The 14,945-nt window shown below is 37.0% G+C and overlaps 1 protein-coding gene across 2 annotated transcripts; it reads left to right on the plus strand.

Moving 5' to 3' along the window:
• The first annotated feature begins 3,688 nt into the window (after window positions 1-3,688).
• Window positions 3,689-13,072, plus strand: si:ch211-214p13.7 (uncharacterized). Of its 2 annotated transcripts, XM_058391068.1 has the most exons (4): window positions 3,689-3,919; window positions 4,688-4,755; window positions 5,094-5,117; window positions 12,653-13,072. In XM_058391068.1, the coding sequence occupies exons 2-4, from the start codon at window positions 4,727-4,729 to the stop codon at window positions 12,855-12,857; spliced, it is 258 nt and encodes an 85-aa protein (XP_058247051.1). In that variant the 5' UTR covers window positions 3,689-3,919; window positions 4,688-4,726; the 3' UTR covers window positions 12,858-13,072. The 2 variants fall into 2 exon arrangements, with proteins under 2 accessions (XP_058247051.1, XP_058247050.1); XM_058391067.1 differs by lacking the exon at window positions 3,689-3,919 and having other exon boundaries at window positions 4,245-4,755.
• Window positions 13,073-14,945: the final 1,873 nt, after the last annotated feature.

Below are 14,945 nucleotides of genomic sequence, written 5' to 3' on the forward strand. Positions count from 1 at the left end.
CAACAATCACCAAAAGATATTTTAGGTTTCTCACAGGTGGCATGTGTGTAAAGTCAATTTGTAAAGCTTGAAACGGCGCCTCCAGAGGGGGTAACGCATCGTGTTTGGCAGTTTTACCCTGAACGTTGGCTGTAGCACAAATCAAACATGCATCAAGTAGCAATTTGGCAGTTTTAGTGACATTAGGAATACAAAATTGTTTGTTGATGTTTCTAATCACCCCTCTTTGCGCGGCATGTGAGATAGCATGAAAATGGAGCACGAGAAATGGTAAGACAGAACAGGGGAGTGCAATGCGTCCATGAGGACAGCAAATCAGTCCGTACTTATCTGAGGGCAAACAGTTCTCAGAAGACCAAAACAAAAGATCTTGTTTTGTAGCCTGTGTTTGTAAAAAAGATTTGTCAATATCTATTGGAGTCAAAATGTGTGTAAACAGAGAAAATACTGTGGCTGTTTTGTGCACAAAAGGTGAGGACGTACCCTCTTTGGCAGCCCATTTTGCTACTTCATCAGTTAGAGAGTTACCACAAGCCATTTCAGAATCTCCTTGGTCGTGACCCTTGACCTTGATGACAGCTAGACCTTTAGGTAACATTGGGGCTTCTAAAAGATCAGACACCAGTGTAGCATTTGAAATGGGTTTACCATTTGCATCTTTAAAACCATGTGCATGCCAAATCTTACCAAAATCGGGAGCTACACCAAAAACATATCACAAATCAGTATAAATAGTCACAACTTGATCTTTAAACAGACAACATGCCCTTGTTAAAGCAACAAGTTCAGCCACCTGAGCTGAAAGAAAAGGAATAGAGTGAGCTTCGTGTACAATGTTAGGTAAAGAACAGACTGAATACCCACATAAAGTGGTATTTTCATTGGGTTTAGAGCACGAGCCATCTACAAATATGTGTGCCCCACCCTCCAACAGATGTTGTGACAGATCTGCACGCAGAGATGATGATTCTGAAATCTTAGCCAGACAGTCATGTTCCGGCCAGCCATCAGGCACCTGATCCTCAAACAAGTGCGCACAAGGCGGTGGAGCAGGACAGCTGGGCTATTTTGGGCCATTACAGGTTTGAGAGTGAGATTTTGTGTGGCACAAAGGATGGCTTCATAGCCTGAATGATGTTGTGCGGTCATATGCTGTGTCTGAATATTATTGAGAATGGTGACTACCTGATGAGGTGCATGTAGTGTAAATGGGTGTGAAAGAACAACTGTTTCAGCATCTAAGGCCAGTAGAGCAGAGGCAGCAGCTGAACGCAAACATTCGGGCATAACCTGGACCACAGAACTGAGAGATTTATACAGATATGCAACTGGGCGATAACCACCACCGTGCTCTTGGGCTAAGACTCCCGTGGCCATGCCCCCATCCTCGGTGACATAGAGATGAAATGGAATGTTGTAGTCAGGCAGCCCTAAAGCCAGAGCAGAGCTCAGGGATTGTTTGAGGTAACAGAAAGAGTTCATTTCTTTAGTCCATTCCACAGTCTCTGGCATGTCTCTTAGACAACATTGGCGCAACACTTTGTCAGAGTGTGAACAGTCTATGTTTTGAGTGGATGGACTTCCATTATGACTCTCAGACAATCAGATGAGAGCTTCTGTTGTCCTTGAGAGATCAAGAACCCCAGATATTGCACCAGAGGCTTACAGAATTGGAGTGTAGAGAGTGAGGCCTTGAAACCACACTGAGCCAGGTGGGTTAAGAGGATAATACAGCCTCTTCTGCAGCAGTCTGCATCTTTCCCCAAAAGCAGAAGAGCACTAGAGAACAGCCTTCTGGCAGGATGTGTGATGACAACGAAGAATGTACCACAGAATGAGAACACAGATGGAGAATCTATGAACCCTTGAGGTAGGCGTGTCCAGGTGTATTGATGTTGTTTGAATATAAAGGCAAAGATTGGCTGTGTCTGCTCATTGACAGGGATACTGAAAAAAGCACTACAGAGATCAACAACAGTAAAATGATCATGATCATGTGCTATGGCAGATAATATGGATGAAACATCAGGCACTATCGGGCTAATAGGTATTACTAGATCATTAATGTGACACAAATCTTGTGTAAAATGCCAAAGCTCACCATTAGGTTTCCTTACTGGGTTAATAGTTGTATTGTATGCTGAACTGGTGGGTTTAATAACACCCTGCTCGAGCAGCGAATTAATGACAGACTGAATACCCTCCTCCTTCTCAACAGACAGAGGATATTGTTTACAATAAACAGGGGTTGATGAACGAAGGTTAGTAACATACAGTGATATCTGTATATGACCTACTTCTTTGGAGTGTGTGGCCCACAATTTGGATGGGACCTCAGAAAGTTCATAGGGTATTTCCAGGTCATCATGGGTCTTAGTCATGTCGGATGTACACATAACAGAAGAAAAACGGAGATTAGTCGGAGTACTGAGAACAAGATGTCCTCCTTCAAAAGATAAACAACAGTTTAACAAAACGTCATGACCCAACAGATTGAATGGTGAAGATGGAATGACAACGAATCTGTGATGAAAGAGAATTTTAGGATCATTAGGACTAGTAGTTTTGAGTGACAACGTTTTAGGACAGGTGACAGGAACCCCATCTATTTCCACAGGGTTGATACAAGAGTTTGATACTGGCCCATCTTACTGTTTTCCAAATAAGGTGCATGTAGCACCTGGGTCAACCATAAAAGGGTAAACAACACCTTCAACACATAGATTTATAATTGGTAATGAATTTGGATCAGAACTAAGTACAAGGGACAGCATAGAAGTGGTTCCTTCACTCTGTGGGCCGCCCTATTGATGTTAAAGGATCTGCTGCTAACATCTTGGTACCACAGCATACCACACTCCATGCCTCGGGGGGTCAGGGCTGTTTTGGCAGCAAAAGTGGGACCAACACAATATAAGGCAGGTGGTCATAATGTTATGCCTGCTCGGTATACATACAGAATAGATTATGGATAAAATATACAGTACTGTAAAGATTGCATAGCTGATAGACAGTGTGGTAAAAAAGTAAGTAAAGGTGCTGAGGCACCGGTACATTTATGGCATTTGGCAGATTTTTTATTTATTTATTTTTTTACAAGGGTAGCTTGGTGGTCCTGTGAACTCACAACCTTCCAGTCACTAGTCTAATACCTTAACCACTGAGCTTTCCCTACTCATGGTGGCAGTGCCTTCCTTATGGGAGGAGGGAAATAGTACATAATTAGCATGAAAGAAGGAAACACACACACGTACACAAACATATCAACTGACACCTGCCTTATAATGCATAATACAGTGCTGCACACAATTCTTACTGTGGAAACCGAACACACACACACACACACACACACACACGTAAATTTTGAAAAACTCTACTTGAAGTTTTTCAGAAAGACACTGAAATCTTACTACACTTGTCTTTTTCATTAGCTGGTGTAAAACGCGTCCTCTTTTTTTTCTAACCTCAGAGGAAACAATTAGTTCCTGTTTCAACAGTGACTTGGTGCAAATATTTGTACAACGCCATTAAGTCTTGGCTTTCATTTTCAGCTACTGTTTCTCCTTCTTATATAGTTGTAAATAAATGTGGCACTAGCACAAGATGATTTCCTGTATTACAACAATGTACACACACACACACACACATGCACAGACACAAAAATAGAAACACCAACAACAACATAATGCCTTTCCACTCCAGCCTTCTCTCTGGTCACCAGAGACACTTAAATAGTGTCAACTAATGACGTTCTTATTTCAGCTGGACATTTTAATAAAATTGTTCAGCTGTTTTTGAAATTAGGAGCAAACATTTATGCTTTTTTTTTTTTTTCTTACTGTCTGTCTTATCTGCGAAGTCAGTCTTTCAATTTTTCAGCCTGGCCATTTTAAGCACTTTGAGGATCCAAAACCAGGAAGTAAGTAGCCTTCGCCTTAAATAGAATGCTTTTATTTTTACCTATTCCTAGACAGAGGAAAAAGGGAAATTTTAAAACCGGCTGTGTTATCTCATAACGTCATACATTCGTACATGGAAATTCCTCTCTCACTCTCTCTCTCTCTCTCTCTCTCTCTTTCTCTCTCTCTCACACACACACACACACACAGTATCTACACAGAACAGCTGAAACGGAGTGTAACCGCCTGAGATAGCATCACTTGCAAATGATCTGAATGGAATTTTATTTATATGTTTATTTTTGCATATATGAAGTGATGCTTCACCGGTGTCTCAACCGTGTTTTACTCAATATAGAAACATGATGTTATATTCGGCATTGCAGTAGCACCACAGGGTGCTAATAAATGCACTGACTTAAAATTTTATTGACCAATAAAATGGAAAAAAAAAAATAAACAGCTGAAGAAGAAAGAAACATCTCAAACATGTATGTGTGATAGAAGAAAAGTGTACGTGCAGGGGGTTCAGTTAGAGAGACGTTGCATGTGTTTGGTATAAGACCATATGCAAACCACAGAACACAGGAAATAATGCAGAAGGAAACACAAACACGCTCTAGTTGGACCATTTGTATTCTCTCTCTCTCTCCCCTTTTCATTTTGTCTCTGACTCTCGACTTTTCCGTTGGTGGTAAAAGTGGGGCGGGGTTAAATCTTAATTTGGCATGTTTGTATGGGCATGAGCACTGAGCTCTCTTAATCTCTTTAATTCTTCACTTGGCCAGACCGCAAATTCACACTACATAGGCAACAGGATTCAGATTATGGGAAATAACTCATGCTTAATGGGAAGGTAAGTGATCACATGAAATTATTTACTCACGTTATACACATAACACAGCGTTATAAACATCATTAGCATATAGGTGTAATGTCTATAAATGGGATGATGATAAATACAACTCTCAGAAGAAAAAGTGTTAGTAAACTACTCTTCCTGTTACTGGTGTGACTATGGATGTGTATGTGGTGTAGATTTATTCTGAAAATACATTATATAAACTGCAATCCCGGTTGATAGGATACACACTACGTAGTAACAAGGAAAGGCACAGTTTAGTCATGTTTCATTGGAGTCTGTCTTTGACACTTGTTGAAATAAAAATGTGACAAAACATCTTATTTCCACAGAAAAGACAAACATCAAGACGGCGGTAAGAATCTTTTTTATTTCTTCCTCTTTTATCACTGTTGAAATACATGTAAATAGCAGAATGTCTATGAAAATGAGGCCAACGAAAAACAGTCTAAAATGAGTTTCCAAATGCTACAGTGAAGTTTCTGATCCTGGATTAATATATTTAGATATATTACAGAAACAGTCACTACATTGTGTAATCACCAGTCATGTGGTGCAACATGGCACTGAAGCACTAGAGAAATGCATCCTGATAACTGAAATGAGGTTTAGCTATTTACCCATGTCTAACATTTGTTACTATATCACTTTAACATAAGGTCCACATATATTTAATATACTAATACTAAACAAATGCTTTCATCATAATAAACAAATATTGTATTATTATAATAGCAATGCATAAACAGCCGGAACAACAGTATACAAAAATACTGCAGCAAAAAGTTTATTTACATTATGAAGTGTATGCTATAGTGGACGTTGTTGGCAATTTATTATTTCGGTATGAAATATACATGTTAAATACATGTATTCACTTTGTATTTTCTAAAACAAGTGTACATTTGGCCTTAGGAACTACTCTTATTAGCATAACACTAATGCTAATGTATAACACCATGCTAATGTAATTGATTGATTTGGTTTATTATGTTGACTCAAAGTAAATGTTAGTGTAACTGGCTTTGAATTAGAAATGTAATTAAAGTTGGTGTTAACCTACATTTGCACCAAAAAAAAAAAAGTAAACAATCTTTATTAATACTCTTTATTATGGTACAAATAAAGAGAACTGGTTAAAAAGACTTTATAATACTTTATTATTACTATTAATAATGGGTATTCATGTATGACCTGTTCCTGTATACGCTTTATTATTTCCTGCACCAACGATTACGGCTTGCATGAGTTCATCTTCATAAAAACATCAGAAAAGTATTCATATATTGCGTTGCTGATTTGTTTGTTTTATATGAAAATGTTGCCACTTTCCGTACTTGTAAGATATAGTAGAAAGGCACTATGGCTTATGGTTAATCTGGAGAAATTTCAATACGCAGCCAAGTACAACTTTATCAATTCTGCACATGAAGAACTGATCAAAGACTAATTAAAGATTTTAAAATCTTTTAATTTAAAAAATTTGTATAGTAATGTTAAATGGACTACATAGTTAATGCTCTCTCTCTTTCTCTCTCTCTCTCTCGGTTGCTGTGTCTCTGAATGTATTGACCTCAGCAGGACAGGTGAGGATGTCACGCTGACACACATAAAACACATAACATTGTCTTGAAAATTGCTGGTTAGTGGAAGATTAGTGAGTTTAGAGCAAAAAATAAATCTCATTAGAAACATGCACGAATACAGCTACACGAAACAGACTGTATTGCAGGTTTTTTCCTTTAATAGTAAACAAATGATGTTAGATATGAAGGTTTGAACCCTGCGTGTTTCTAACTTTCATATGATTTTAGCAAACTGTCTCACATTTCTAGCACATCTTCAATGTACTAGTGAGAAGAAGGTTCCCACTGACATTTACACAAACAGATCTATATGTGAACTGGGCTGTAATCTGAAAACACAATCACAATCACCTTTTAAAAGGTGGTCTAGACATTTTTATTCCTCATGGTTGACTGACGATAAGAAAGAGAACTTCACTTTTTCTTCATATGCTTCTTTCAGAATGTCACATTATCATATACCACTGGCTACTTTGACAGTTTATTGTACAACAAATGATTTACTAAAAAAGTCGAGTTAGCAGTGGAAATGTAATTATGTCTCACTGTGCTGAGGATACGTGGCATTTTATCACAAATCAGAGGCCTTAGCTGAACAGAATGGGTTACGCAAAGCTAAACAGCATGACAAACACAATGGGCCATATCCTTTTGGAGTTGGTAAGACGTCATTATTCATGCAGATTCAGAGAGGGGTTCGTTTTCTGGGTATTAGCCTTCATGTTATGTAAATTACCACACATTCTAAGCCTGGCAATACTTTCTTGAGTAGAAGCGTCAGAGACAGGGTTTATAAATAGGAACTAGACCAGCCTTTTAACACAAAAAGCAGAAATAGAAAATGCAACAAAGGAAATGAAATACTTTCCATCAAATATAATAAAGTTTACCATTAGGTTGCATGACATTTACAGACACCCACATCCAGAGTAACTTATATTTACATTTATGGCATTTGGCAAACAGCCATATCCAGAGTGATTTACATTTCATCTCATTTTATACAGCTGAGCGTTAAGGGCCTTGCTCAGGGGCCCAGCAGTGGCAGCTTGGTGGACCTGGGATTCAAGCTCACAATCTTTTGATCAGTAGTCCAACCACTAAGCTACTACATCTCTATGTCTAAACAGTTGAGTAGTCGAGGGTTAAGGGACCTACAGGGACAGCTTGGTAGATTTTGAACACACATGAGATTTTGAACACACAGCCTTCTTATTAATAGCTCAGCATCTTAACCACTGAGCTACCACTGATAGGGCTGTCATATGACACTTGAAAACACTGGCATGAATATCTAGCAGAATGATATGCAAAAGTGGTTTGAAGTCTTCAAAAATGAATACACCAGTACTGGGTCTTTAGGTCACAGACTAAATCACTGTTGGGGGGGAAATATAGAACATTTTTTCGGTAAACAAACAGGAAAAAATAAGTGGTAGTTTAATCAGGTCTAGTATATTGAGAATTTTTTTTACAGCATACACTGAATAGTCCTAGTAATAGTTCGTCACAGCAGATTTGCGTTAAGTATTTACCACGATCCTATTAAAATGGTGTTTTGAGAGTGTTTACAGCATAATACATCAGGATACAATGTGTGTGGGTGAAATAAATAAGAGATCAGAGGAGAAATGTATTGTGTGATCTACTTAATAAACTCCTGTGCCATGCCTGTACGTTTACATTTCCATTCCGAGCATAGTGACAGGGTCTGAACAGTACGAGTGATTATTGTAAAAAAGCCGCAGTGTATTTTACTTTCTGATTTGCTGTTGGTTGTTTGACATTCAAATTACCCAGGTAATCTTGCCATTGTTTCTATGATTTGAATAGCAACGACCAGTGATGAGTACTGATGACAGTTCTGGGTTTTGGGGATTATTAGAGTGTTGTCACTTTCAGGTATCAGCAAGATCGTGTTGGTTTTATTTTTAGCATAACTGTGTAAGGCAGGCATGATGGAACCCGATCTTTTCATGATAAGAGCGGCGCAAGTAGGGCAGGAAATGTAAAGATGTTCTTACTGTTACTATCAACATTGAAGGTAAATCAGTAACTGTGTTATAAAATAAACAGTGACATTTTATTAGGATGAAGGTTTTGTATTTCATGGTTGAACATACAGTTAGGATATTGGATGCCGATTTCAATGCCATTAGCGTGTTAGATTTAGCCTGTTTTTCTAATGGCACTATATGTAAGTGTGTGTGTGTGTTATAAAATGTTAAAATGGTTTTTGCTATTAGCAGATTCATTATTTTTAATTTTAGGTAGAAATAGGTTGCATTCATCAGTTTTTTTTTTTACACGAGTTTAAGAGTCATGGGTTTAAGGTCATGCTGAGATATTTATGGTTTTCTCTGAAATAACCAACTCCTCCCACTCAGTACTTGCAAACGACATTCTCAAAGTACAACACAAACTCAAAGAGGTTAATAATAGTATAATCAAATTCACACAACGATTGGAGGGTGCAGTCTGAGCTTCTTCTTTTTTTGCGTCTGAATGCGATTTTGATAAAAGATAAGTTGGTTTTAGTAAAAAATAAAATATCTGTGTTCAGTCATAGCCTGTTGCAGTTCCAGTGTACAACTGATGTCTCAGTTCCGTTTGGTCAGAAGGAGTTGATTCAGTTTCTATAAATGTAGCAGTGACAGTCGTGTAGTAAAAAGCTGTCCTGACATAAATGACATGCTGTACATGAAATTCCACAACACACAACGTATATTATCCTTTAATAAATAGAAAGTTGTTAGTGTTGTCAAAGTGCTCTGTCTATGTATCGGCCCTATAGAACACTTTTTCACCATTTTTGGACAACATATTTCAGCAGCCTTCTTTATAAATACACTTAACTAATATACCTGCATGGTAAAATATTGCAAGATGGTTAAATTTAGAAATAAAAGTTCACCTACTGCCTTAAAAAGGTGAGTAAACTCAGCTTTGTTTCAAGTAGTCAAGATGATGGATTACTATAAGTTTCTTTATTATCTATCAAAACTTATAAACTTGAGTTCAGTATCCAAAACTTGTCTAAGGGAAGAAATAAGCTCACATACCCTGTAACTTAATCAGGCTATCATGTTTTACAGTGTCTAATTTTATTTATTTCATCAGAAATTGATGCCAGTCTATATTACCTATCAGCATGTCACATGACCACATGTCACATGTCCCAGTGCTCTCTCACAACTGTTCTGTGTAACCCCTAATAAGCAGGTTTTAGTGTGTTTCTTTTTCTGGCTTTAGTTGTTGCATTAATGTGTTGTTGTATGTGCCACACTACAGCTCATAGTTGTACGTTCTTTGCTCCATCTGCTCTATGCATGTTTATTCTGCTTTCTGTCACCTTATCGGTTTGGCTAGCACTTTATTATTGACACTTGCAATCGCCTTTTCCTGTCAAACCTGACAGCTAGAGCTTATAGATACAGTGCTGTGAAAAGGTTTTTGGCCCCTTCCTGTTTTTTTTTTTTTTGTTGTTGTTGTTAATTTTTTGCATATTTGTCACACTTAAAAGATTCAGATAATCAAACAAATTTTAATATTACACAAAGATAATGCAAGTAAATACAAAATGCACTTTTTAAAAGGATTATTTCATTTATTAAGGGTAAAAAAGGTGTCCAAATCCACCTGGCCCTACGTGAAAAATTAATTGCCCCCTAATGTTAAATCATGAAAGAACTAACGACATTAACGACATTATTTTGGAAAGCTGAGTTAAATTTCACAAGACACACCCAGACCTGATTACTGCCAGACCTGCTGAATCAAGAAATCACTTCAATAGATCCTGTCTGACAAAGTGAAGCATGCTTAAAGAGCAACACATCATGTTGCAATCTAAAGAAATTCAAGAACAAATGAGAAACAAAATAGTTGACATGTATCAGTCTGGAAAGGGTTATAAAGCCATTTCTAAGGCTTCAGGACGCCAGTGAACCACGGTTAGAGCCATTATCCACAAATGGAGAAAACTTGGAACAGTGGTGAACTTTCCCAGGAGTTGCCGGCCTACCAAAATTACTCCAAGAGCGCAATGACGACTCATCCAGGAGGTCATGAAAGAACGCAGAACAACATCTAAAGAATTGCAGGCCTCACTTGCCTCAATTAAGGTCAGTGTTCATGATTCAACAATAAGAAAGAGACTGGGCAAAAACAGCATCCATGGGAGTGTTCCAAGGCAAAAGCCATTGCTGACCAAAAAGGCTCGTCTCACGTTTGCCAAAAAAATATCTAGTTTATTCACAAGACTTTTGGGCAAATATTCTGTGGACTGATGAGACAAAAGTTGAACTTTTTGGAAGGTGTGTTTCCCATTACATCTGGTATAAAACTACCACAGCATTTCATAAAAAGAACATCAAACCAACAGTCAAACATGGTGGTGGTAGTGTGATGGTCTGGCTTTGCAGCTTCAGGACCTGGACGACTTGCCATAATTGATAAAACCATGAATTCTGAAGGAGAATGTCCGGCCGTCAGTTTGTGACCTCAAGCTCAAGCGCACTTGGGTTATGCAGCAGGAAAATGATCCCAAACACACCAGCAAGTCCACCTCTGAATGGCTCAAGAAAAGCAAAATTAAGGTTTTGGAGTGGACAAGTCAAAGTCCGGACTTAAATCCGATTGAGATACCTTAAACTGTCCGTTCATGCTCAAATGTGGCTTAATTAAAACAATTCTGCAAAGAAGAGTGGGCAAAATTCCTCCACAGTGATGTGAAAGACTCATTGCCAGTTATCGCAAACGCTTGATTGCAGTTGCTGCTGGAAAGGGTGGCACAACCAGTTATTAGATTTAGGGGGCAATTACTTTTTCACGTAGTGCCAGGTAGGTTTGGACAGCTTTATTTAATAAAGCTATAGCATTATTTAAAAATAAATAAATTATAGCATTATTTAAAAACTGCATTTTGTATTTACTTGCATTATCTTTGTGTAATATTAAAATTTGTATCTTTTAAGTGTGAGGGAAAAAAAAGGAAGGGTGCAAAAACCTTTTCACAGCACTGTAGATAGATTTCATGATTGCAAAACATTCATCATGCTTTACCTTGACAGGAAATGATAAAGATCACCCATGTAAGATACCAGCAGAAGGGCGTGGGGTTTTCAAGGGTGACCGTTAATATAAGGGAGTTTGAAAACCTATACAATGGCTCATGTGCTGTTTTATGAAGAAAAGAATTCAGCTCTTTTGGTGTATTTTAAAAATAAAGAGGTTTTATAAAGAGGTTCCAGCATAATTTAATGTTAGAGATGGTTGTCTATATTAAGCCATCTGGCATTTTGCTATTTTTAAGGTGACATTTTATGATGTTCCTCTAAAGCCTGAATAATAAATTCATGCAAATATCGCCTAGTGTGATAACTGTACGAAGTGTAAAGTACCGTTTTGGCTTGTAAAAGTACACATATGTATTTTAACTACTGTATAATAACCAGACATCAGGATTCTCTTAAAAGTATGTGAGTAAGTTAGGCGATATAACCTGATATGCTCATGCTTATATTAACTACCGAGGAACGTATATCTTTAACTGTGCCGAACTTTAAAGAAAAACGTACAGACGTTACTGCAGCAGTGCTAGAAGTAAAGACCTGAAATATGTTTGCATGCAAATGCTTTATTTATTGGGTGATATTACAGTATGCTTCCAAGTAATAGATATTAAATTCAAAGTATTATCAAATACTTTAGATCATTTGGCTATGGATTTTGTCCAAAGTAGCTTCAGAACAGATGAAGCGTTTTGCTCAAAGACCAAACCTCTTGTTCTCATATTTGAACTCATAGGTTTCTGATCTGTAGCTCAACAGTTTAACCACTGAGAGACCACTTCCTTCAGCATGGTTACACCCCCCATTCATCCCCCTCTGCTGTTGAATTAACTCACACTAAACAATTCCTTTTAATGTTTTACTATAGCTTAGTATTGCTAGCATGACAACTTCAGCTAAAATACTCCCTGAAATAAAGAGCAGAAAAAAGATCCACTAATGTTCAGAAGTTGACACAATGAGTCTTTACCATCTTCCTTTCCTCCTAAAATGTTAGGTATCCCATGTTTTCTCCATTTTTGTAATAGTTCAATTCTGTATAATAATATTATGTTACACTGCAAATGTATTCGAGACACAATATAAATTTGAACCAAGCTTTTATTTATTTATTAATTTAAATAATTTATTTTATTTTTTTCAACTTAGCCCACCAGTTAATTGACAATTAACTACTGTAACTGTAACATTCCTGAAAACACTCATTAACACACACTCATATTTCTCTCCCACACAGAGAGAACAGCCTAAGGAGGATGTTCTCTATGCCACCATCGATCATGCAAATGAAAAGATAGCGGGCCAGCCCAAAAAGACTGGCAGAAAAAACTCCATGGACAGTGACTGTGATTATGCTGAAGTCAAGCTTCCCACTGAGACAAAAAGAAAAACGGATAACAGCGATGACTGTGCAGACGACTATGTCCTGATGAGCTGAGCTTAAAAGCATTGTGTGCTTAACTCACCGTTAGCTATATTTATTTAGAGTCTGTTCTGCAAAATACATGCTTGCAACATGTATTGTGAATCTTATTTACGTCTTGGACTCTGTTGGTTAATTGCGTGCACCTTATCTTATCAGCAGGGATTTAGTTCTTTGTCTATACAAAAATCCACATCAATAATAAATGAGGACAATAACCAACATGTTAACTCTTGGGTTAACATTGGCTTGCATTTATTTTATAGTGGAGCTTTAATTATGTCACTTAGCAAATTCCTTATTGTTTAATTAATACTCTGAGTGTTGATTTAACTCTTTCAGTACAGTTGTATATATATATATATATATATATATATATATATATATATATATATATATATATACACACACACACACACACACACACATATATATATATATATATATATATATATACGTATATATATATATTATATATATATATAATATGCATATATATATATATTATATATATTATATATATATATATAGAGAGAGAGAGAGAGAGAGAGAGAGAGATTGATAGAAATAAGCACTGTACAGTTCAACAATGAGGATTTGTAAGTGCTTTTCTTTGTATATAATTATGGGACATAATGAATGTATCTCTTCTATAACTTAAAAGAAATATACAAAACTTTTGCAATAGAAATAGTGTAATTATGTAAATAATATTAACTTGGTTTAAACAAAGAAACCATATTAAAAAAAAATCCTTGAAATGAGAAAATGCAGTGTGAGTAGTTATTTGTTTATTTATTTCTTAAGAATGAGGACCAGTAACATAATAACGCCTCTAGAGGATGCCACACACTTGTTATAGCAATGACACCATACTGTCATGGCAGAGTACAGAGGCTTCCCTGAAAGAGAATTGTACTTCAGTTAGAGTAAAGGGGAATCCCAAATTCAGACTAATTAAAAAAAAAAAGTAGGTTGTGGGTACAGACCCTGAAGCGAGGGAGTGAGACAGTAATATCTCACAAATTATATGAGCTTTTCTTTCCTATGACAATGAGTGAGAAATACACACACTTCACCATGTTTCCACTCACTCATCCTCCATTCCAGCCTGATTCATTTAAAGAAGGGGGAAGGTTTCAATCTCTGACACACTCGCACGTGGCCTCAAACTAACACAATAAAAATCATGACATAACTGTGAAATAATTACAGAGCTGTTTTCTTATAGCCATGGCCTCAAACAAACAAACATAATATACTGGTACAATTGTCATACTGTTAATAATGAGCCAGTAGACTATATTCCACAGTGCTGTTGAATTCAGGATACTGATGGGTTAGGAGGTGCTGATTAATGTTCCTCTTGTAATCTAACTGACGGTTTTATTAATGCCCTCTTCATTTCGAAGTAACAATTAATTCGCAGGTACAGAAAACTGTAGACATAACAATAATTGGGCGTAATAATAAACAGTGATATGGTGAAGCTACGTTCAGATTCATGGCATTTGGCAGACCCCCTTATCCAGAGAAATTGGCATCTCATTTTATACAACTGAGCTAACACTTCCATTTCTGCAAGGAGGTATTTATATACCATTTAATAAAGGAGTCTCCAATGTCAACAGTCAGTTACATTTTTCTGGCATGGGGGAGTCCTAAAGACAGACAATTTCTTTTGGCCTGGGATGGCTCTGTGTGGACAGCCTTGAGACCCATGGGACTGGTGTGGATAGAAACACTTGGAGACCATGGCACCAAATTTATACTACTATAATCTATAATGGCCTCAGAAATCATGCTGATGTATACTGTAAGTTGCTCAGGAGCTTTTGGTTGCACAAATGACTATATAGAGCTGAAGAAAGGACATGATTTATAATCTTGTGTCACTCAGATGAGGATGAGGTTCACCACCATCACCTTTGGCTTGCTGGCTTTCTAAACATTGTATTTTTTATTCTATTCTGTAGAGCTGCTTTGAAACAATGTCCATTGTGAAAAATGCTACAGAAATAAAATTGAAAATTGGATTAAATTTCACACTTATTTATTTACACTTATTTACTTATTATAGACAGACAGACAGACGGACAGATA

This window comes from Hemibagrus wyckioides, linkage group LG06 (genome assembly GCF_019097595.1).
Source record: "Hemibagrus wyckioides isolate EC202008001 linkage group LG06, SWU_Hwy_1.0, whole genome shotgun sequence".
Taxonomy (NCBI): domain Eukaryota; kingdom Metazoa; phylum Chordata; class Actinopteri; order Siluriformes; family Bagridae; genus Hemibagrus; species Hemibagrus wyckioides.

Bases quoted from the DNA above. Each gene is read 5' to 3' on its own strand.
- si:ch211-214p13.7 (XM_058391068.1), top strand. From the start codon at position 4,727: ATGGGAAATAACTCATGCTTAATGGGAAG. The intron at 4,756-5,093 runs GTAAGTGATCAC...TTATTTCCACAG, and splicing joins AACTCATGCTTAATGGGAAG to AAAAGACAAACATCAAGACG. The intron at 5,118-12,652 runs TAAGAATCTTTT...TTTCTCTCCCAC, and splicing joins GACAAACATCAAGACGGCGG to ACAGAGAGAACAGCCTAAGG.